At 35.7% G+C, this 25,715-nt stretch overlaps 1 protein-coding gene across 3 annotated transcripts in view; it reads left to right on the forward strand.

The window, feature by feature from the left end:
- The window catches only part of NBEA (neurobeachin), a 510,074-nt gene that overhangs the window by 435,901 nt on the left and 48,458 nt on the right, over window positions 1-25,715 (forward strand). For all 3 annotated transcript variants that reach the window (XM_056329059.1, XM_056329057.1, XM_056329058.1), the window contains 2 exons: window positions 5,305-5,424; window positions 16,274-16,426. In XM_056329059.1, coding sequence (XP_056185034.1) covers window positions 5,305-5,424; window positions 16,274-16,426 — 273 coding nt within the window. The remainder of the gene's footprint in view (window positions 1-5,304; window positions 5,425-16,273; window positions 16,427-25,715) is intronic.

Consider the following 25,715-nt stretch of genomic DNA (forward strand, 5'->3'; position numbering starts at 1 on the left):
ATCTGCTCCCTACTGCTTTATATTTCCCTCTGTTGCTTTCCTTTATCTGATGTATCAGGCTACTTTTATAAAAGGCACTTTATGCCTTAGCCTCAGTTCTGTCCTGTTTAATTGATTTTGATATCATCAGTCACTGCCTCTGTTTTGTCATTAATAAATTTTTCATTGGCAGTAGAGTTTTCTTTTTGAGTTCTTTTGTGTACTGAGTGTCCGGTAAAAATCTGTCTTTAAAAGTGACCTATTTGATTATGTTTTTAAAAATATGACAATAGCTTATTATGTAATATGTTGAAGCTATTGATAATTAGAGCAGGTATAATACTTTTATTATTATTTTTGTTCTTCTTCTGCTTTCATTGTACATAAGAGAATAGGGTGTAATCCTTAACTGAAGCCATGAGCTACTAATCCATCTGCTAAGCTTCTGTTTGTATTTTCTACGAGCTGCTTGTACATGTCTAGGTGTGCTCCATTCTCTCCTGTAAAAATGATAGGAGGAAAATTTAAGCATTTTCAGGATAAGCAATGTTTCAGTTTCACCAGGCCATATATCAGATTGGTTATGGTCACTTTTGAGGGTTACACAGCTGCCCCTGAAACTCTCCCAAAACAGTTCTTAAATTTACCTGTACATGTTTATTTAAACTGATCTATTGTACGTTTCAGAGCACTACATCATATTAGAATTCTGAAAGATCAAGAAACAATCCTCTAACTGACTTCATAAAAAATGAACTGAATCACAGCCTAGAAATATTTAATGCTATAATTACAAATGAATCCCACATGATCATAGAATCATAGAAGTATTAAGGTTAGAAAAAAATCTTTAAGATCATTGAGTCCAACTGTAATGCTAGATGTAAGGATTTTTAGAAGCCTCCACATGAAGTCTGAAGTTGTTCCATGAAGTTACTCCTTTCAAGGAAGAGTATTTGTTTATCCCTGAGAAGATACAAAGAAAAAAACAAACAAAAAAAAGCTTTCAAACAATATGCTTAGGCATGGTTACTGAAATCTCCTGTCTGTGAGAGATTAGCAAGACCAAAATCAGCTATTTCTTGAAAGTGATCATCTTGCTTTCCGAAATTGAGTGGTAGATTAAAGATTAGAGAACTACTTCGCAGAGATAGATAGTGAATGTGAAAGTCTACTGTATTGTCGTCAGGTTAATAATGATGATTAAGAACTAACAGAGAACACCATGATTTATATAATATTGCCTTCCCCTCCTTTGAGGTGTTACTGAAATCAAACCATGGCTAAACATTTTTGCACATTGCATCTTTAGATCTAAACCTCCAAAATTCTATTTATTCCATGGGAGCCAACATCACCCACAAGTTTGCTCCAGCAAAGAGAATAAAAGGTATTCTGGAAAGGGATGAACTGTTCTGTTGACCTAGTTCCATTTTTGTATAAATGAAATTAAATATTCATAGTTTATGACTAGATGACCTTACCACCTGGCTCAAGAGTCAGTTTTTTCACATGCTTTCTGTCTGGGTCAGTGAATATTTAAGTTGCAGAAGGCAGAACAGTTTAAACCAAGAGTGCTACGTCAGGATGCCATACTCCAGTGACTTGAGTGCCAACCTGAAAAGTGGACAGAAGAAAGCAGAAGAGTAGACAGAAAAAATAATTCTGACTTGAATCATGTAGAATGTGAATATCAGCATTGTTTTCAGATTTTTGGGTGAAATAGGTGAGAGTTATGGTGGTGTTGGATGGTCTCAGTAGTTGCTGTTGAAGAAGGTTGTATTTGTGTCAATCGCTTACACCTTCATTGAAACAGAGACCAGTATTAGAAAGCATGATTCTCTAATGTGGTAGTCAAGAAGTTTGTTAGGGTATAATAGGTTTCCAGTTTCTGTTATGACCAAGTACTTGTACAAAGTAGAAGAAATTCTGGATTTATTATGAGTCAGATCTGACCGAGCTGAAACTAGTTTTTAGTGGGGCTCAAAGGTGGGGAGAACTTGAAATTCTTTTGTAAACAGAAGTGAATCTGAGTCTCATTTTCGGTAGGTCTGAGCAGTATAGTCAGAGATATGTCAGACAAAAGGTGCATGTCACTGACAAAGCTCCAAATACTCTTTCCTTCTCTTACAAATGGCTGAAAAGACATTTTTGTGCAACTTAAGATGTCTTATAATGACACATCACTTCCTCCTCCCTCCCCTACTCCCACCATAAATGATTCAAATGGGACGAGGCACTGTTAAAAGGGGATGGAGGGAGAGAAGTGCTGTTGAATGGAAAAATTCCGTGTTCCCACAGCTCAAGCTTGTATTCACCATAATCAAGTACCCCATGAATTTCTCTTCTTGCTGGCAGTAAGCAAGGCATGAATTTTATTCAGAATATTAGGAAGAAGTGAGAAGTGGTTGTAATGAAAACGTTGTGCAGCTTTATAGCTTTCTCAGCAACAAAACCTTTACATGAGATGACAGTAATCGGTATCATAGAATAACAGTATTTAAATGAGTATATTGAATACAGATATGAATTGTATTTATATAAGCACTTGACTTTCCAGAGAATAAAAATTACCTTACAATTATGTGAGAGGGCTGAGATAAAGCAACTGAAAGCTCTGAATTTCTGCTAAGGATTAAAAATCCAAAAAGCTAGGCACAACAGGTCATAGCAGGATAGCATAATAGGGCACCCTGTAGTGCTCAGCTATTAAAAGTTTAATCCTTGATTATGAATTTTATTGCTTTTGTATATTTGTCTCAGATGCTTAAAATAATGTTGTCATGGAATTTTGGATTAATATTTTTACATAATTCATTGTAATTACATCATTTTCCTGGTTTCTGCTTTTCTAAAATCCATCAACTGCTTCTGACTTCAGAACCTCAGCAGTGACCCACAGTCTGCTCCACTGTGCTATTCACAACAAATTACACATATCTTATAAAGAAAAAAGTGATAGATAGGGGATGGTAGAAGACAGAACAAGATATAAAGTTTTTCAGTATGAGTAAGCTAGAAAAATAGCATAATTTGGAAAGATGGCTATTGCAAATATATAGAGATTTGGGGGAGGAATTCAGTTAAAATGAAAATAATTCTAATGTTAAAAGAATTTATGTAAATTTAATGTTGAAATTCTAATATTAGTAGATTTTTAAAATAAATTAATATAATCCCTTTCCTGTATATATCATTTTCCATTTGCTAGCTCTGCATTTGAATCATACACTTTTTCATTTATATTTTACATGAAGTTCACTATAAGGAGCACTGTAAAATCTGGACACACAAAAAGTTAATTTCTTTCAGTATTTCAGTCCATTCTGATACTTTTATACTGTTTACCAAATTCAGCTGCTGATAAAGTCAAATGTTCTTTTCAAATAAATCTTTTCCTCACTTGCCACACACTCTTTCAGTATTCATGAATGCAAAGTCATTGTTCAATAGGGGTTAGGGTCTTCCAACAAGAAATGATATTGTGATGACTTTGTATTTAATTTAATTATTTTAAATTAATTATTTAACACATATTTTTGTTCTGTGATGGGAATAAATGCACTGATGAAAGTCTATTTCTTAGATTGTTACCTATTCTTTTGGAAGTATCTTTTAAAAAAAAAATCCCAATGTTTTAAGAGAAAAAGAAAATATGGAAAAGAACCCCACCATTCAATTAGCAGTAAAATGTCTTGCATTATTTTAATGAAAATTATTCCATATTTGCACTCTCATACACTGAAAGTTAAGATACTCTTCCTGGCTAAAAAGAAAAAAACAAAAAAAATCTTTGTTAAAATATAAACAATTCCCTTAAGCTACTTCAAAGGTACTGGCATAGTATGATGACAATAAGAGAGATATCCCATTCCTTCTCATTTAGAGAAAGAAATTTAGAGATTTTCTCTTTGAAAAAAAGTAGTCTGTGTTGACTGTTGTGCATGATAGAGAAGATTAATTGGGAAGACATGAGGCTTAAAGATTAGAGAAACAATAGTCTCTGGAAGTCTGAATTCCCTCTTTTATTTTCCTTGTCTTTTTAGATTCTTTCACTACCTTTGCATCCGTGCTTTCCATATATTTGAACTGCCCTTAAATACTATGGAAAATGAATTACTTCAGTCCTCTTTAATCATGGGAAATTTAAAAACGCAATGTTTTTTTTTTTTTGGTATAATATGATATAATTCCCTCAAAATTTCTTTATTAATGGAGGAGTTCCCTGCTTTCTTCAAAAGTTTCAGAAAAGGAAGTAGAGCTTATATAGAATAAAATTCAAATAGTAGATGGGTAATACTGTAATAGGAATTATAATCTGGTGATTATGAACTGCTTTGATTAACAAAAATTACAAATGATAAGGACGTGCAAGGAAATAAATTTGGGTGTCTATTTAATGAAAGGGTCACTTTTTCAAATAGTTTCCATCAGACTTTGGCAAAGAGAAGGAAGTAGTTTTCATCTATATGGACATATTGCCAAATATTAGTTGAATCAGAGAGCTAATGGCGTTGTGCTGGAAAACCAGGGAGCTGATCTCAAAATTCAGGTTCTGCTGTCAAGTTAAGGATTTGGTCCCCTGTTAATCCCTTCCCTGCAGTGGAATGCAATGACATAAAAATGGGTTCTCCAGACTGCGTAAGACTTGAACTCTTCAAAAGCTAATGGCTGTTTCCATTTAGTAAGTATTAGGAGTGTGGTTGCAGACAGAATTAGCAAAAACAAAACCTAAATATTTCATCTCTGTACCTGTGCCCCAAAGTAATGGTAAATAGATATCCTGTAACCACAGTCTGCGTTGTAAGTATCGTAGAGCCATTCTGCCCACGGGAGGCAAAGTGGAACCTGATGAGGTCTTTTAAATTAAATTAAAACAAAAGGAAAATCCAGGCCACAGATTTTTTAAGATTTTATTTTGGCATACCATCTTACAAGGGGTAAACAAAGTGTGGTAATATAAATAACACAGAGGGCGTTTACAATTGTTGCAGTGAAGTTGGCAGCTGTTGTGAACTGGAACTAAGCTACACAGATCTGCTGCTGATGGGTAATCAGTCTTATGGAAGAGTGAATATATGTAAAATAACCTTTCCTGCCAGAACTCAAGATTTGTGCGTGTAAAATGTGTTAGTGCCAATAAATGTATTAAGATATTCAGTAGAGATATCCATGCATGGATATAACCATGATGTGTCATATTTTTCTTTAATTCTGCCTTTATGAAGTATTTTGATCTGCAAAAGTAATTTAGATTTTGTTAGAAACCTGCTGCATGATTCCTTCTGTTGTTTTCTTAATCCATCTTCATTTCATTGACTACAGGAGCCCTTTACAACATTCTTTCTAAATGCAAATGATGGCAAATTTGACCACCCAGATCGAACCTTCTCTTCAGTAGCCAGGTCTTGGAGGAACAGCCAAAGAGATACCTCAGATGTGAAGGTAACTTCTATACTAAATAAATTTAGAAACGTGCATTTTCATTTATGGTATTTTGTTTTATGTAGGGACAAAGAAGTTTTTATATTTCATATCTTTATATTCAGTACACTAGGTACAGTTTAAATAAAAGGTAGATCTTACTAAGAATTGTTCTAACAGAAACAATCAAAGATTCTTTGAAGTTGAGTGGACAAAAGGTGTTTTGTTTTTGGAGAAAAACAACCTAAATGATCTAATTTAGAACAGATAATCAGGAGAAGGAGAAAAGCCCAATAAATTGTTCTTTCCTGCTGTTAACTCAATATTTGGCCCACTCCATAAAACACAGCAGGAATTGGATTTGACCTTAAAGTGTCATATTGTTATAGCTTGCCTAGCTCTGGGTTTGCATTGCCTGGGGCAATTAATAAAGCATTAATGACAAGACCCATTTAAAATGTTGGCTTTTCTGTACAGCTTTGGCTTTTACTTGAATGTGCCTGGGGATATTATGCAACAATACGCATTAGATTAAAACAACTTCTACACGATATACAGAAACAGCCGGAGAGCAGGGTGATTTTTCTGTTGTTATTCCTTACCTATTGTTAAATACAAAGGGATATTATTCATATAGATGGGACCTTATCAGAAATAAACCAAAATCTAATAACAGTTTGAATAATATGGTCCTTTCTTGATTCTCATTTTCTAGTAATAAGGTAGGCAAAGGCTGCAGTATATCATTAATTGTTATTTTTAAAAACTTTTAAACTTTATTTTAAAGTGAATGTTTTCCCTGTTTTGATACCACCACTCATACTAGGAAATGCTAAAGTCAAGGTCCTGTTACCATTATATTTTTTACTTAACTAAACAAAAGAAGATGTAAATTTATTGCTGTTTTTTTATACCAGAGCTCCAGTTCTCATAAATATTCCAGCAGTCTCAGAAGTGTATGTGGACAAAACGTGTTGTTATTTTTTAGCTACTAGTTGGGATAATGAGTTGTAAATTGTATGGCCATTATAACATATGTGAGAAAATGCTTTTTAAAGAAAAGAAATTAACCTAAACCTCTTACAGCCCTTTTCAGGTTTATTTATGCTCCTCTGAAAGTCAATAGTATTTTAAGTACTATTACTGTTACTTTTGTAAGAAAAACAAAGGAAATATCAGAACCTGGAAGGAATTCAAGATAATATCTACTATATTTGAAATGCAACCATTTTTCTTCAAATTAAGAGTGCTGACATTTTGATTTTTCCCTTTCAATGAAATCTGGCTTTCCTAGAATCCCACCAGAATATCTGAGAAAATGGCTTCCTAGGAGCGGGGCTGAAACAACATAAGAGCCTTAAACTGAGGAATAAGGGAAGACAGTTGGAAGTGACAGTAATCTTCTTGTCTGGCTTTAGTACACAGGAGGAGGGCAGTTAAATACATGAAGGCATTGCAAAAGATAAAGGAATATCTGTGGACAGACAGAGGGACGGTATTCAGCTAGGGTATATAATTAGTGAAAGGATTGTTCCTAAACTAGCAGCTGAATGAGTTATCTGTAAAACAAAGAACTGAAATGTTTATATGAAAATACCAGGAGTCTTGTGTACAAAGTGGGGTAATTTAAACTGCTGCTGCCAGCTATTGCAAAGATGTGGGAATTATGGTGGGATAACAGTTGCACTACAAAATGTATTTCTATTGAAACCCCCCCAAGTTATTAGCATAAAACAAGTATTAAAAAGATGCTCAAAACCAGATCCTCCTCCTCGGAAAAGGAAGGCAAAAGGTGAAGATGTGGGGCAGCTATGTACTTTAATGTCATTGCATTTAAGAAAGGGAGTTGGGGATAACTTGGGTAAGAGAGTAAAAATTAAGGGTCAGAGCTACACTTGGGGAAAGATTGTGAAATGTATTCTACAACATACTTGGAAGTCTGCCGTAGAGCCCCAGAGTCAAAGTTAGATATATATTCATTTCCATTATGCCATTAGAAAGAAAAATCCTACTTGGGGCTAAATCATTACAGAAAATCTGATATGGGAGGGACAGATGAGGTATGTTAGCCAATAAATGTTTTCTCCAGATAATTCCTGATGTGTCTGTTGAGGGATACTTTAGGGATGAAAGATGCTGTTTAAAATATAGTTTCATTAATTAATGAAGATACAGGGAAGGTAGGTTTAGAAATTAACCTTGAATTGATTTATCATGAGTTGATTCATCTTAAGGTAAAAATCGATAAAGAAAAGTGGTTTTGAAAATAATGTGAATCTTTAAGGCATGATAAAGCAAACAGAAAAAGTTCATAAGCTACCTAAATAAAAAAGAAAAAGTAAAAAATCAGGTGGAAAGCAGAAGATATTTTAAGATGTATTTTATACCAGCATTCAATGTATTGCATCATCAAATTATTTTATTATATATTAATACAAAGCCACTCCTGGCGTAAGTCTACCAAAGTCCGTTTTGGTAGCCTAAACAATGTATGTCAATGCATTGCTGTTTTGTGTTCAGTTTAACAAGGAAACTTGAAGATCAGCAGGGTGACAGAAAGCTTATCGTGAGACTGAAGCTGCGTCCTTAGCGTTATAACACCTAGAATATCTCATGGCACCCAAATTCCACCTGAAACAGCCTGATTAATCATTCATTTTTTTCAGAGCTCTTATCTTGAAGCAAAAAACTTTTTGTTTTTTCCTCATTCAGTTTTTAGTATTTATTTGTAATGGATAAAGCAGATTCTTACTGCTCTCTTTGCTGGGAACTGGCTAGTGGAAGTATATACCTGAAATGGAAGGAGCCATAAGAAGAGCAGCAAATGTGTTTAAGGAGCTGGATATAGGAAGGGAAATGTGTATGTGTGTGGCATAATTAATGTCTAAAAGTGAAGACGTGGTAATATAAATGCTATGAACTATGCAAACATACAAATGGGAGGAGAATTGTTTGTCAGTGAACAAAGAGGTAAACCTCAGAGGAAAGGGATCAGAGTTGAAAAATGCTTACTTAGGCAACAGAGTATGAAAAGTTAAAGTGAAATTGAGTATTCTGTGAATTTGAATACCCCCACAAGGGGAAGTAGTAAAACCCTTACTTCTTGAGCTTCTTAGAAACAGACTGGCAAAGCACTGGAAAAGCATCAGGGACAATCACGAATTGGCAAGAGGATGTGCAAGTTGACCCTTTAGGCCCTTTCCATTTGTAGACACTGTTTCTTAGCGATAAATCAAGAATGAGTATAGCAGCTAATTGTTGCTGTTGTTTGTTGCTTAAGATCTTAATGAACTGCATTTCTCAATGCCATGACATCAGGGCCAACCTTTCCCTGAGGCCTTGGAGTCCTTTCTGCAATAGGATGGGAAACTGAGCTATTATTAATACTACAAATGCCCCAGTTTTTCAGATTAGTTGTGCTACTGCTTGGAATGCCTTACAGGCTTTTTAAACATTTTAATCAAGTTTTCAGGGACCGGAAGAGCAGTGAGCTTTAGGGAACCAAGAAACCCCCTCAAAATCTCTACTCATTTTGCCCACTCTCCTATGAGCAGCAACCACTGTCTTGCACAACAAAAGACCTTCAACTGTGAGAGTGTGAAACATCAAAAAAATTCATGTTCAGCTGTCTGGAAACTTCTAGTATTTATCTAGCGCAACTGCAAGAAAGTACACAGTGTGCAAAAGAGAAGATGTATAGAGGTTGTGTGCGATTAGAAACTCTTAAAGCATGTTCTCTGTCAAAGTGTTCTGCGTATTTGTGTAGCTTTTTCTGTCTGCACATGCAGTTATAAATGAGGGTCTTTGGCAGCGTGGATTCCCACGCTGTAAATTTTCCTGCCCTGAAGATTTTTTGAGTCTTTATAGTAAATATTAAGTGCATGGAATATGGGCTATCCATCAAAGCAGCAAACTTTGAAAACTGTTAACAATAGCAAGTGTTCATTATTCATTTATTCCTTATCATACATTTGAAATTCATCTGAGCTGCTTTAAGTTCATTTAATCTCTGATCTCAGTAATCGCATTAATTACTGTGGCACAGGTTATGAAATAATTTTAAAACAGCCTGTATAATGAATTAATCTGATGTTCTTCAATGCTGTGTACTGTAAGATGGCCACAATTTTTGCTTTCATGTACTGTATTAAATAATTATGTGAATTACCTTAATTCTTTATTAGCAATGTCTAATTTAAAAAATCCTTTCAAAATTAATTTTTTTAGAAAGTAAAATCTGTGTTATGACTTTTTCATCAGTTACTGTTTAAGCAAGAGGACTATGAAGTGCTTTATTATTAGGTGCTTAAGTCACTTCTGAAGTAGGTCAGTTTTGACTAGTACATTGAGATTTCTAAGCAACTCAGACACTTCCCATAGCAGTGTTTTTTTGAAGTCTCAGTGTAGTTTTAAAAGAAACATCCAAACCAATTCTAAGAAGTTCTGCATCGAAATTTAAAAAACAGATAACGTGACAGTTGCAGAAGAATGTATATCTGTTTAGGATGCTGCACTTCTGTGGGTCAGTCTCCTTTTTTCATACATGTATCCCCTCTGGCGTTCTCCCTCTGTTTCTCCCTTTATCCTTCCCTCCTTCCGCCTTCCCTCTCTCCCTTTGCCTATGTGTAGTCTCCTCTGGAACTGAATTTTTTCATACTTGAGCTAATGAAAGTAGGGCTGTGGCAGTAGTTTGATCAGCTGGAAGAACAAGCTGGAATTACTGAATCTTGAATTGTGGCAAAAGGTATACCTTTATATTGAAATATGAATATATTTCATATTGAAATATGAATATATTGAAATATACCTTTATATTGAAAAATGTAGCATATGATGGAATATTGCTCAATCGATGGCTAAAGAGCTACTTAGACAATTTTGTTCCTTACATTTGGGCTGGGCTTTGTTCATTTTCAAAGAAACCGGTTCACCTACAGTGGATGAAACAGAATTAGTATGGTATGTGCCATGTTAGCGTGGTAACACACAAGGGAGAACCTGGGTAACAGAGTTTATTTTATTGTGTCTCCCTTTATCAACATCGACCTTCTCTCGAGATAATCAGTACAAGCTGGAGAAAGAATGAACATTCGCAGTGTGACCTTTGCGGAAGCAAGTCACCCAGAAATGACCATAACGTGGCCAGTCAGCTTTCACATTTTTTCCTTTTCCTCCACACCCTGGCTCCAGTTTTTGGTAACATTGACTTCCTCAGAACCTCCTGTTCAGGCACTAATCTTTCCTAATGCCTCTCAAACTTGTTATATGGCTTTTTGAATAGCGTGTTTAGAAGTTAGAAAGGTAGCTCTGACAAAATGTCATTGAGGTGCCTCAGTGTGAATTAACACGGTTAGTGGAAGTACTCATGACTGACTCGTTGACCCAGTACTAGGCTCTTGTGGAATTAATGGATGCCAGGGGATCGACCTTTTGGGAGGAAAAGAAAGAAAGAAAAAGAAATGGCAGCTTTAAAACCTTGAAGTGAATTATATTAGAAAAGTGAAAACGTCTGTGTTGGATTTGATTTCATTGGGAGGCCATAAAATGGCATACCCTTAGCAAAACATATTAAACAGAAACGTCAGATTTGATGCAAGTGGTGTACAATTATGATAGTGTTAATAGTGGTCCTCTATCACCCCAAGACATATTTTAAAAGTTTAATTTCTCAGCAGCTTGGATTTGTCACAGGCTTGTAAATTAGAAAATGCATTTGGGGATGTTTTCTTATATGAAGACACAAGGCGTATAATACTGTTAACTATACCTTGGGGTTTTAGTATAGCTATTAAAATAAACTAGAGATCACATTTACAGACAAGAAATGTCTGTTATAATATTCATTTTAGCTCTGTTTTTTACACCCCTCAGTAGCTTTACTGCATCGTTCTTCATCTAAGAAGAGCCAGGCTTCTCAGGCAGTTTGAAAGGTAGCTGACTATTAAATGATAGAAAGCTAACCTGTCTTATTAGAAGTGTGAATGAAAGGGGAGCAGAGAAGGTTACCAGCTTGTGAAATGTCAAGGACGACTAGACAGAAATTACGGCAAATAGATTTAGATCACTAGAATCCCTATTTTTATTAACTCTTTGAACTCTAGATATTTCTTGTGGTAAGAAATTACCCATGACAGGTTATGTAGTCAGAAAGATTTATTTAGAACCTTTGATATATTTTGGCAAGAGCAAAGAAGCCAATAAAATTTACTGCATTTTATCATTTATATGCAAAATTATCTATCAGCTGAATGGCATATAGTAACAATATGCATCTAAACCACTTAATTGGTCTGTGAATATTTTAGAAATACCAGACTATTAAAAGATATTGACCTATCTTTTTTCTTTTCATTCCCTCATTTGCTGCCTGCAAACTGATGTAACTTCTGGGAAAGCTTTTTTATGTTGTTATTTTTATGTTTTCCTTCATGTCCTGTTTTACACTGGCTGACTCAATGTTTGTAGTATAGGAAAAAAAAATAAAAATGAGATTTTTCTTCCGTGAGCATTTGTAGCTTGAAACATAAACTTCCCAAAATCATGGTAGCTTCAAACAAGCACTCCTTTGCATAGACCTGGCTTTGCACTGACTTTTACCACTAGTGCCATGGGTGATGCAATAGGAGTTTTAAGGATACACTGTGCAACTATTCTGTCTGTCAAGTGGAAAGCAGACTGGGAGATAGAAGGTCCTCTGTGTCCCATCCCTTGGTGTAAATACCATCCCCGAGACACATTTTTCCCCTGTTGATTTCTGAGTGTCCTTGTCGTTATCTTCAGGGTGAATTTAACAGTGACCCTTCTAAAGTACGAAGCTGGTCATTTGTAGGAAGGTCTGCTGTATGGCAAATTACACTGTGCATAAAACCGAATGAAAAATAGCAGATGCTGTCAGAAAAGTATGCAATCTCATTCTCTGATCTAAAGACTACAGAAGTTGAGAAAAACATTTATTTTGGCTTCTGTGTGATGAACATATGACGAAATACAGTAAGGCCAAAGGATATATAGGAATAAATTAAGTTGTGCACTGTTTAGGAATAATTCTACTAGCTAATTTGGGAGATGATAAGAATATATTACACATCTCTAACTAAAACTTAAGTAATGCGGCAATACAGAAGGTAAAATCATTGTTCTTCATTTGGCTTTTTGGACCTGAAAGGCTGTAAAGCTGGTAGGATAATGCTTTCCAAACAAGTAATAAACTATGCAAAGAGAAAACAGTAATTTGTTCTCTGTATCTGGGATGGACTGATAGCTAGGACAGGGGAAAATGGACTTAGATTGTGTAATGCAAGATTTAGGCCCAGCATTAGGTAAAACTTCCTCAGATGAAGAATGCTGAAGTCAGTTGATGGAAGGATTGTGGAGTGTTGCTGTCACTCAAATTCTAGGACAACAGGATAGACATGTCTGGCAGAAAAGATGGTATAGCTGAACCTCTTCTGGAACAGAGGAATGGGCAAGGTGACCTCTCCAAATGTGACCCTGAAATAGTTGAGGTGTCCTTAACAGGCAAAGCACCAAAGAGCACCAAAAGAGCTGTCTCTAGTTATAATCTTTATTAGAATATGAACTGGCACAAACCCACTGATGAAACAAAGAAAACCCAAACTCTGGCTGAGAAAAATGTAAATAAGTGTTGAAAATAACTCTAGCGAGTGTTATCCTTTCCTTCATACTTGTGTTCACTCTTGCAACTTTAAGTGGCTTCTTGGTTAAAGCAATTCTCTCTGGGCCCCGGTTCTCGTCTTGCCGTCTCCACCGAAGTTTGCTCCTGTCTGCTCCATCATTTTCCCAGCCATCTCCCAGGCTCTCTCCTTGCTTAATCCTACCTCTTTTTGCTTCTCTCGGCTTGTACTCCTAGCAAAGCATGCTCAGGGGCCCTAGGGAAGGGAATATTCGTCTTTCCATCCTCACCTGGCGCCTGCCTTTGGCATGAAGTAGAAGGGACAGCTTCATTTTTTTACAGCAGAATAAACAGTGAATAGATAAATCCAAACCTTTCTATCACAATTCTCTGAATTATTTGTATTTTCTATGCTTCTAAATAGCTAAAACATATTTTAAAGATTTTTCCAAATGTTGGCAAGTTCATACTTAAGGAGTGCCACAAGTTTTCATAATGGGTCTGTGTGTTAGCATATATTAATTCATTCTTTAGAAATGAGAAAAGGGTGGATTTATTTGAGCTGCTTTTAAGCATTGTGGTTTCTTAGTCTAGTCAATGGTGAAGACAGCAAAATTGCAAGAAGAATATCAAATGATACCAAAGAAAACTGAATGGTTAATGAAGAGTATGGAAAATATGTAAGTATCTGGGAAAGGTCACATGCGACATTGTTCATATCTCAAGAAAAGGTTCAATTCATGCTAAATAGTACTCAAATAAGCACACAGAATTGTAGGCTGCACTAAAAATAACATCAAAGAGAATGCTGAGACTGTAACACAGTAAGTTTATTAAACTTTTTAAAAACTCTCTCCAGTTATGTTACTTTGACTAAAAAAAACCACCACAGCAACCAACAAAAAACCCAGGAGCTGTGTAACTGAAATGATTAGGGTTCTAGACAGAGTGTTATTTGAGGAGGATTTAGAAGTCAGGCACTGGTTAGTTTCCAGAGCACAGGAATAAGACAGGTCAAACTAAACATATACAACACAATAAATCTTATGAAGAAAGTTAATGGCATGCTTTCTGTTTATTCTATTTCTATTTATGTTTTCTGCTATACTAGACAAGGGAACATTAAATTACACTGAAAGCAAATAGCAACAGAGATAAAATTACTAAATGGAAATACTATTAAAAATATTCAGTGACTTAAATCCCTTTGTTTCAAGATACCCCGCAAGTCAGATGGTTAGTAGAATTCACTTATACACTAGAAGTGTCTCAGGTAGCATAAATCTTTCAGATACACTAGATGTAAAAGTTCACAATTAGATCCTAGGACATTTAGAACCGAAAAGGGAAATTTAAGAGTTAATGTATCTTTGACGGAATCAAGAACTTGCATCCTATTTGACATTACAGGTTAGTACACCACCTTGTTACATAAAAAATGGTAATAATTAAAAACAGTGGTATGTGTTTCAAGGCTTTTATGCAAAATAGAAATAAACCTTGCTTACTTTTTTCTTTAAAAATTCCGTTTCATTTGAATGTTGACTTTTAATTTAATTTTGTCTTAATAATATTTCACCATTCTGAGGTCCTTATGAATTTTTCCTTTCTTTAAGGCAATGCTATTAGTTTGCAAATGATTTGTACGGTAGCACATGTTAGTAGTAGTTTGTTGAGCTCTAGAAAGATTAATAACTAGTTTTCTCCAGCATCAAGGATTGTTCATTCTTTTTTTGGCCTCATTAGAGAAACCAAAAGGCTTTTATGATTTAGTGAGTCCTGTTTAGGGGAAAGGGGGGAAGTTTGCTGGTAGAAGCACTCTGGGTAAATTAGAGGTATGTCATCAAACTTAAGATTGTCAGTAAAATCTTTTTTCTTTTAACCTCTTAGGTTATTCAGGATTGCTTATAGTTTGGCTTTGCTCTAGCTGCTTTTTTATTATTTACTGCATGTAATATTTGTAAATATTTTGGGCTTTTTGAAATTACATCTCATTTCATAATGAGTTATTCAAGCTCAGGCATGTCTCATTTGGTTAGTGTTTTGCACTGGTTAGATGCTGATTGGCATTGTGTTTTAGTCTAATCTGAATTCAGGCTGTTTTTAGTATATTAAAAATAATGTAAAGAAGCAAGTAAATTGCTTCCCTAAACATACTTAACATTGTAACATAAATATTCTTTTTTTTTTTTTTTAAATGAATGAATTTGAAAGGACCATCTATGCTTTAACTGCTCTATTCTCTATGGAGTTGCATATCAGATTTAATTAGATGAGTTTGTGTCTGCAGTGATTTTTTTTACGCTTTGCATGTCTGCAGCCTTTGAAAGGACCACAAAGAGACTCAGGTTTCAGGTGCTGTGTCATCAGTTTTGATCCTGTTACACAACTGAATGCCATAATGCTTTTAACAATGTAGTATAGTGAATTTAATCCATATCTAGATATTAGAAAAGATAGCAGGCTTTAAAGCTTTTTTATTATTGCAGGTTGATACTTACTACTAAAATAATAGCAAAAAAAAGCAATATTTATTATGTCAAAATGCATTTCTGTTTAGCTATCCTGCAAATTAGGAAAAACTTCACACCCTAACTTACCTATGTTTTAATGCACTGCAGGTGATCTTGGCTACTCAGTTATGGATCTTTCACAGTTTAAATATCATGTATTTCTGTTTTAAGGACGTTTATTGTCCTGACTTTTTTCACTCCATGTATTTTTGATTTTTTCTTACAGTAGAAAAATTAATTCACCCTGAATTCTTTTTCCTTATATAGATAATCAAATTGCCACATTTTCTTCTGCAATTAAATAATATAGAGGAAGTAAAATCAAGACAGTGCTGCATCAGCAACCTTTTCCCCCCTTTTAAGCCGTTTAGTTAAATAGCGACTAAAAGACCCAATCTATTCATACTATTGAAGGCTTAGCATAGAGTTTCTTGTACCTGTTATTCTGAAAAGGTCTCCTTTATTGATATATACTGCTTTTCAAAAGTTGTGTTTTTCGTAAAAACAGATAGGGGGAAAATAAATAATGAATATTTCATTATCAAAAATATGTTTGACTGTAAGTACAAACCACCAGATTATACAATTCCTTAAACAAATGCACAGAAACATAAACAAAGCCAGGAATGCTTTAATGTCTGCTACAACAGAGCCTGATTCTGGCAGCACCATTTAGCATCTCTGTAAAAATGTAAAATCTCATTGTGTTTTTTCTCCTTGCTAGGAGTTAATTCCAGAGTTTTACTACCTACCAGAGATGTTTGTCAACAGTAACGGCTATAGTCTGGGAATCAGGGAAGATGAAGTAGTCGTGAATGATGTTGATCTCCCTCCGTGGGCAAAGAAGCCTGAAGATTTTGTCCGTATCAACAGGATGGTAAGATGCACTTTAGTTTTGCCTAAGTAAGGAGTTCTGTGTTTTAACAAGATGACCTAATGCTATTTTTCATCTGTTTAGAACTAGATTTAGAGAAAAAAAAATAAAAAATGAAGGAGAACTTGTATTCTGTTTTGCTTGACAGAACCCTTTATTTTGCAATGGATTTTCCTTCCATGTGCCTAAATCATAGAAGATGGAATTCAGTTATTTACTCTCTCATGAGAAAGCATCCGATGGGCATGAGCTGGACAATATAGGTTAGCCTGGAAAATTCAAGTATTTTCCCTCTCACTACCTTCTACATAAAAAAAATTAATGGATATTACAAATGCTGATATCTTGCGAGATTATTATATTCCTTACTTGACTGAAACTATACACTTTATCAGGGAGGAACTGGAAGTGTAGAAATGTGAACCTAAGCCAACAACTTCAGTCTCTGAAGAAATTTTGCAAAAGAGCTGCTCTGATGTAAATTACCATGAAGTCTGCAGAATTGAAAGCACTAAAAAGATTTATCTACATTGTATATTTTTTGCTTTAATTTAATAAATAATGATTTTATTAACAGTAGAGTTAATATGTACATATGCTTCTAGTCTTTTTTAGGAAAAACCAAGTTATGTTCTGATGATTTGGCCAGCTATATTTCAGTTTATGGTTCTATTCTGGGAATGGATCTTCCTTAAAATGCATATTGCATATCTTGCTTATAGAGTCAGGACTACACTTTCAATAAGCTATGGGTTTCCATACAGTTGCATAACTTCTCAGCTTGTGCATTATTTCTTACAGTGCTTTTGGGATAGATACCATTGGAACTACAGCAGTATTGGTTTCATTCTAATCAGTTTGGCAATTTACTTTCAAGAACTGTCTGTTTAAAGAAAATTTCCCTTCAGGAGTTGGTAGAAAAAATAGCCATATGAAGTTCAAAAGATTAGAAGAATATTATAAAGCCAAACTTATGCCTAGATAGATGTATATGATTTAGAAGTATCCTCTGTTAAGAACAGTAAACGGTTGACGTATGTACAGCAGTCTCCTGAGGGAGTGATGGCAACGTCATCACTTGAGGCATATGAAATGCACTACACAAAGCATGAGAAATGTGTTCCAGGGAGCGGTCCTTCACTGGCAGGGAGAAACCCAACAACATTTTCCTTCTTTTCCTTGGCTGATCTCTCTTATTGCTGCAAATATTATAACATTCTTTTAAAAAAACAAGTAGTTGTCACAGCTGGTGACAATAAATCAAAGTGCAATTTTACTAGCAAAAAAGGAGGTGACCTCAAAAGATGACTACATTCCATCAGTGTCCTCAGGTGTGGGATGTGCAATCACAGGTACGTGTCTCTGGAGTTCCCATGCCACTGCAGGGCGCCTTTTTTGGATTGTGGTTCTGGCTAAACTCAAACTGGGCTCAGGAGTAAGCACCCTAAAGTTGACCAAGAGGTTTAGTTTTGACATCTGTAAGAACAGCAGTGTGATACCTTAGTGGAAAAGAATAAACAAGCTGCCACCTATTGGGAAATATAATAAGAGATGCATATTAATGACTCCCTTTGGGTAATTTTATAAAGAATGTTCCTTCTTGTATCCTAAATTGTGTTTTCTCCATCTTTCCTTTCCACAAAGGTGGAATGATTAATAGGAGCATAAAAGCCACTAGGTGATAAGAGATCACTTGAAGAAGAGCTTTAGCTTTAGGTGTTTTTATATGTACTTTTCTTATTAGTTTATATATAGTTTATATATCTATATTAGCTTATATATAATTTTTATTACAGGGTTTTTATTATATTTTTTTAAAATTTGATTTCTCTCATGCAATTTCTGCTATTTAGAAAAGAGCATAGGAGGTCTCTTTTTTTTTGTGCTTTTGAAGAAAAGAGATGCTTGCATGAATTTAGAGCATAACATTTGTGCCCTTCAGGACAATACTTTTAAGAAAACCTGACAGTTAAAGGCTGGAAACACCTTTTAAATATTAAGCTGTAATAGCTCTAATGACGGATTCCATAGATGTGTAAGTATGCTCAGACTGCCAGGAGACAGACAAACTGATGTTAAGGTTAGAGTAGTATTAGAATTACAGTCTTCAACTGAGTACTTTGCAGATTTCTAAAATCAGAAATGATCTCACTTATGTAGCATACCCTTCCAGTACTGTCTTCCACCCCTGTCCCCACAGATGTCAGCATCATGCCATTATTATACAGTTTTGCCTGGAGGCAGTTTCTGCATGGCCTTTATTCATCCCAGCATATACTTTTAGCAAGAGCATGATCAGTGGTTAAAATTCAGTTCTACACAGATACATGCTGTCTTCAAGTCTGATGAAGTTCACAGATGATAATAAAGTTGGGAATTTCCTAGAAAACAGGAGAAAGAGGCATAGATTTATTTGAATTAGATGGAGAAAATACACTGAAAACCACCTTGGGAGGAAAGAATTAAAGATACTCAATAGTAAACAGAAGTCTGGAAATAAAAATAGTACTAAAAATAGAGCAGTAGTGAGGGAAGGGTGACAATGAGTAGCAATTAGATTAGACAGAACTCTTTAATTCTATATTCACCAGAAATAACTGTATTTTGATGCTATCTGTGGAGAATCACTGCATCACAGAGGATGTAAACAATTGTACCTGTCTATGGTCCTTTTGAGACTGCACCTGGAATACTGGATTCACTTCTGGGGGACTAGATGACAGAAGAAGTACTCACATTTGGATGAAGTTCAGAGGGTAGAAACAAAGTGAATAACTTTGGGTTATTTAAAGAGCATGATATATGCATAGTTTTTTATAAAGCTTATTATAAAATAGTGAGTAGCTAAAGAAGGATAATCCCTTTCATGAAAATGCAGATAGTATGTGTAGTACGAAGTAATGGAATTACATTTTAAAAGTACGATAATTTGAATGTGCAATAATTTTATCAGAAAAGCTTCCTCACACAGGGTTTTAGTTGTGCATCCAGCAAACTGCCAGTATGCTGTCTTTTTGCTCACTAGAACTAGACTGGTCAAAATAACGAACAAGTATGAAGGGACTGGAAAGTTTGACATTCCCTACCTAACGTCTGATTCCATGTTTTGAACCATCCAGCAGATGTATTATTCAGTTAGGTCATCCCCAGGCCAAGCTTTGGCTGTTATACAAGAATCTATCTTGAGAAAAAAAATTACCCTGGGTGTGGTGCTGACGTGTAAAACACAGCAAGCTTGTGCAAGCCTGGAATTTCTACAGCAGCTTAGCAAAGCAAGCAGAGAACATGTTTACAGGAAGGCCACAGAAAACTGAGGAATATTTCAATTAAGTGTTATCCTGATCCCTTGTCTAATGAAATCAGCAGTAGTCCTTCCCTTTCAGTGGAAAGGATCCTGTGATACCTTGTAACATACAGTGGGATCTTGTTTTTCCCTAGCTGACAATATTTTCTTCTGTTCATACATATTTTTTGCTTGCTGCAGGCATATATAATGTGTAATTTTATGTGGGAGTAAATACAAATCCTTATATACAGCCTACTTGCACATTTATGAATGTAAACATTTTCCTTAAATAACAGCAAGAATCTCAGCATTTCATCCTGAGACTTACCAAAGCAAGTAGAGAACAGCCTAGAAAGCATCACAGAGGCACAGTGACATAAATCAACATAATTTAACCAATTGGTTAACAAGCTTCACTAAAATTCTGTGCAAATTAATAAATGGCAGGCAGGGTTTTGGTGCTGTTTTATGTGATTGTTCAGCTGGGTGTTTTACACTTCTAACTAAGCACAGAAATGGAGGTGGAAATAGTTTTCAATCAAAAGAGGTTCCTTTAAACTTGTGAGAATTAGACATTATAAAGACTGGAAAAGACATTCGGTCAAGGTACTTTTAAGACCTATTACAGTAGCTTCTAAAGCGCTCAGTGTATACATCAGGGATCGTTGTAGCAGTTTTATTTATCCATACAAGGCTAGACTGATTGCTACGGAGTTACTCATGAAACATTAATAAAGCACTATGTTCAATGCTAACATGATTATGGTCTGACCTCGGCGACGGCACAAAGGACAGAGGCAGAAAGTGTCCCTGATAACATTACCCTAATGCTGGGCTCATCAATCATAATCTCCCAGTTTACCAGGAAAAAAAAAGCACACGCATAAAACCTTCCACAGATGTGCATCTGTAGTCCTACTCAGCCTCCCAGTCCCCACAGACTCAGAGCAGTCCTGAGAGCCAGAAATAGAACAGATTCAGTCAGTAAGTCAAGCATGTTAAATCAAGGCAGGGAACACCACTGTGAAACACTGAAGCAGGGCTTTTATAATAAGCATTCTTTAGTTTTGAAACAAAAGATGCAAGATTGTGTAATTCATAGTTAATTATAATGATATTTTCATTATGGCTTATGCACATATTAAATTACAGATTACAGCCTTGAGTAATATGCATTCACTATAAATTATCTTTTTGAAAGACTAAATGGTGTCCTGTTTTTGTTATACATATTTTGTTCCTATTACATAACTGTTACTAAGATTGAATTTTCTTCCTGTCTGTGAAATGATTTATTTGCAATCTTTGCTGCCAATTACATTTTTGTACAGCTCCCTGGCTATTCAGAAGCATGCATAGTATTTCATAATTAAAGAGCTTCTTGAATAGTCATTAGAAACATCTATTATGAAACCTCTGTGCTATGAGGATCTGGAAGATTTATCTTTGCTCCTCACCGTTCAGCAGCAGTTGACATTCCTTTTTTACCAGATAAGCAGTAGATAAGATTTGATATTACTTCCTTAATAGTAACTTTGATATAATTTCGTGTATTGCCAAGGTTTGTTCTCAATGCAATTAAAACTCATTCAGCTAACAGGGTTTCAGTCCAGTTTGGAATTGGCAATGATTTTGGTGTTTGTAAACTTTCTATATCACTGAAGCATCTTATTTACATCTTGAAGATGCTCACATAAAGGATCAGTTTCTGTGCAGACATCCCTGAATAACACAAATCTTTAGAATGTACTTCTGTGTCACTTTTATTGATATATTACTTTGTTTAAACAAAGGTAACTGATTTCAGATATCAGTATTTCCTGTTTTATTTTATGACAAGAGTCAGAGATTTTACTCTGACAGTCAGTACAAGAAATGGTAAATGAGGCAAAGAAGTATTAGGCAGACAGAATCTGTATATTCAATGACTGCGGAGGAGCACAGATGTAAGGGGAGGGAAGAAAAACCCAGCTCACAGGCTAAAACAACCAATGGTCTGCTTATTGAGCAGATCTACAAAACCAAAGTGTCTCGGAGTAGTTTCAAGAAAATACTTTTAAATATACTGAACATAAGTTAATAGCAAGATACTGAGGTAGGAGTTCCTGGAGAGACAGAGAGCATATAGTTGTGGAGGGGAGGGAAAACAAGGCAGGAGCTGCAGAAACAGGGGGGGCAGGTGCAGCTGTGGTCCAGATGAGGGGCAGCATCAGAGCTTTCTTCTCTGATGGCAGAAAATACCCAGGTAACACATTATGTTGTGTTAGAGACTGGAACGGCATATTTTATAAATCCAGAACTCCTGATACTTTACACAGCACATAGCTTGCGTTAAAATAAAAACCAATATTTCCTACTGGATTCTCTGTAAAAAATAATTTTAACATCAAATTAGGATGAGCAAGGAGGAAAGTGTGCAGCATTCATACTGCACAAAAGTCTGAAAAGAGCTATAGTTATTGATTCCATTAAGCAGTAAGGTGGCTTATATTAATTCATATGTAAACATAAATTTACTAATATCTATTTATAATTTACAACAGCTACAGGTCAGATTTTCAGCCTGTGGAACGTGTGCATATACTTGCCTGCAAACACACAAACCCCACAGTACTTCTACTTCAAAATATGTCTACACTAGATAAATAATAATGCTTGCAATTTACCTATTAGCAATAAAATTCACTCCATTGTAAACAGTAACATGAGAGACTCTTTTCTCAAAACAAAATTAATGAAAAAAATACTGACTGGAATGATGCTATTTGAAAATGAAGCCCTAATAACAGTGGCTCAAACAAGTTCAGTTTGAGACTGCCTGAATAAAACTCTGTTTTCTGTATATTTTAATAATACAAGACAAGCTGGATATTAGCACATTTCTATTGAACAGTAAGACTCTTTGAGAACCACAAATATTATTATGTAATCATATAAATAATAATTACTATTGCTTTTTTATAAAAAATAGTTTCCTTATATTACATATTGAAAATATGCTCTAAAAAGCTAAAGCCTCCAAAATGCTTTGAATCCAAAATAGTCCTGAAAAACGCTGCTCTTTGGGGCCATCACCAGCCTATTTTAAGGATACTATCTTATCTTTTCCTGTATGTTGTTCCTACTGTACCTACAAATTATTTTTTACGCAGAAAATTCCATCACCCTATTCCCTACTGAGCACTGCATGTTCTTGAGAAACATAACATACTGTTGATAGTGAACAGCTCATAAATCTTCAGGAGGCACTTTACATAGAGGGAGAGGATGTTAGAGGAGATAGTTGGTGAAATGTGCTCATTTGACCAAATTATTTATTTTTTTAAATTTACTGGCCCACCTTTCAATAGTCAAAAGTTTTTCTGTTTTTCCTGAAATGCTCTCCATATTCTAGAAACAGCAGTGCTGTTTTTGACCAAAGCAAATGCCTAACACTTTTTTTAAAATTACTTTTTAGTAAATAAATAATAGATACAGATGCAAAAGAAACATAAATATGCAGAGTTCAGAGAAGGAAGAGAACAGTTAGGCTGCTCACTTTAAGTTGATCAGAGACGGATGCTTGAAAGACAACAGGCTATAAATTCTATTTTAAGTTTTATTACATACAAAGTAACATTAAAAATTGAACATTTAAAAGTTAGGAAATGCTTTATTTATGGTTGCTGTGGCATAGTTAATTTTATTCTTGCCTGCTAACCTCCTGCATGCTAAACGAGGTAAAAGTCCTTATGAAAAAGGCTATATGGGGATGATGTAGTTGCTAACTTTATCATGTTGCATGCACACAATACCCTATAATTAAGGATTTGGCATTTCTTAATGATTCATTTGGAGACATGCTTTGAAACCAAATAGTATTCATTGAATAGTATTTAGTATTAAGTAGTATTAATGCTATTTGCATAACAGTACTTGCCATTTGCATACGATGGCCTCTGATTTTGAAAAGGAAACAAATTTTTCTGTGGTTCTCTGCAACCATTCTTTATAGCTTCTTTTGGTATGCTGAACTTAAGCCCTTGAAAACTGAGCTCTATGCCAGCTATTAAGCCTGAGCCTTCCTGTCCATTTTTCTCAGAAATAACAGTCACTGGTTTTGACAGAAAAGGGTCCAGTTTTCCACCAAAGCACGGAGAGTTCCTCTTCCATGTGGAGTGTTACAGGGAGAATGTCTGAGGAGCGGTTCCGTGATTACCCAGGGATGGATCCATGATTACCCATGTGGCTTGCACTGTCTGTGGCTATTCCTGCCCGTGGGGTGGTGTACAGGGGGTTGCTGCAGATGGGCAGTGCGTGGCACAGTACTGCAGTGTCTGATGATTACATCTGAAGCAGCCTCCTTTTGATATAAATGAATAAAAGGAGAACACATTTTTCCCAAAGTTTATTCTCCTGTAAAATTTGTACTTTCCTGGGGCAGACATGAAACTGTCCTATCTGGAAAGTGTTTGTGCTGAGTAGTGGGACTGTGCTAGCTAGAAACAATGGAGGAATTAGGATTTCTCAGGGGAAGGAAAAAAAAAACCCCACAATCTTTGAGAATGAAAAGTATTAGATAATGTAATATAGAGGATTGCTGCCAGCTCTGTCTGTGTGCAATGAGTAGTAGTAAGCTTGACACAGATGTTTACATAATAAATTGTATTAAGGCTGGCATTTTTTCTTTAGAGCAAGCCAGGCTTTTTTCAGTGATGGGCATTGACAGGACACGAGGCAATAGGCGCAAAATGAAACACAGGGGGTTCTCTCTGGACAATGCTTTTTTGCTGTGAGCGTGACTGAGCACCAGCACAGGTTGCCCAGAGAGGTTGTGGATCTCCATCCTCAGAGATACTCAGATGCTATCTGGGTGCAGTCCTGGGCAGCCTGCTTTAGGTGGCCCTGCTTGAGCAGAGAGGTTGGACCAGATTATTTCCAGAGATGCCTTCCGAACTCAACCATTCTGTGATTCTGTAATTTTTTTTTTTTCCTAACAAACTGTAGAGGAATGAAGCTTGGTTAATTAACATTGATAATATACAGCTGTGGGCTGGCTTCAGGGGCGGTGGGTTGGCTGATGTGGATAAGGTGCAGCTGTGGCTGGTTCTGTTAAGGGGTTGGGCAGCCAAGGAAGGGAGAGGAGGAAGAAGCAGACATCACATGCCCTGGATGAGGAGAAGGCAGCAGAGGGACTGGCATGAAGATTATGTTGGTATGAGATGGTAAAAGACCTTGCTGCAGCTGGCTAGTTTGTTTGTGCTGTGACGACAAACCAATTGGAAGTTAGTTCCCAGATCTGAGAACTGAATTGTGCTTGTTCTAATCAAAGGGAACTGGTATATGATGCTGTACAAAATCAGGCTTGTGATGGGATTTGGGCAAGGGCACATGTAAAAACTTGGTCAATGAACCACAAATATTTCAATACCAGTTCCTCTTTATCACAGTTCTCTGAAGACAGTATTAGGAAAGAAGGAACGAGTGTGTTGGGATGCCATCTTAAATACATGATGAGTCTTTATAGGAGAATGATTTGTGTATCTGGGTACGGGCTCATGGGAAACAAGACAGATAGTCTGGTAGTGGGGTGAGGAGAAACTATGTAATTCCTTCAGCTTTTGAAAGCTCCAGTTCAGGCAATGATACCTACTAAGGATACCAATCATGTCTGATAAAGGCACATTGGTTGGATCAGGCTCAGCGATAATACTATCATCACCTCCTCTGTCTAGAATGAAACTCTTTCCATATGCTGAGCAAAGGAGTATTGATCCTTGAACCCATTTTCAAACTAGCTAGTTGTGGCCTGTGTTTTCTTTGGTGAACAAACCTAATGTCAAAAACGAGTGTTAAAAAATGCTTTTCTTCTTTGAGAAATCAGTCACAACTTACATTTGGAATTCAGAACCTCATTTTGCTGATACAGCTTTTTAATCCTCAAGTTTCCGTTTTTGATTTAAGACTAATTAGTAATAGTTGGAAATGAGCTGGAAGATTGAGGTTTTGAAATTGTTTTCCCATTTT

This window comes from Falco biarmicus, chromosome 2, assembly GCF_023638135.1.
Source record: "Falco biarmicus isolate bFalBia1 chromosome 2, bFalBia1.pri, whole genome shotgun sequence".
Classification (NCBI taxonomy): Eukaryota; Metazoa; Chordata; class Aves; order Falconiformes; family Falconidae; genus Falco; species Falco biarmicus.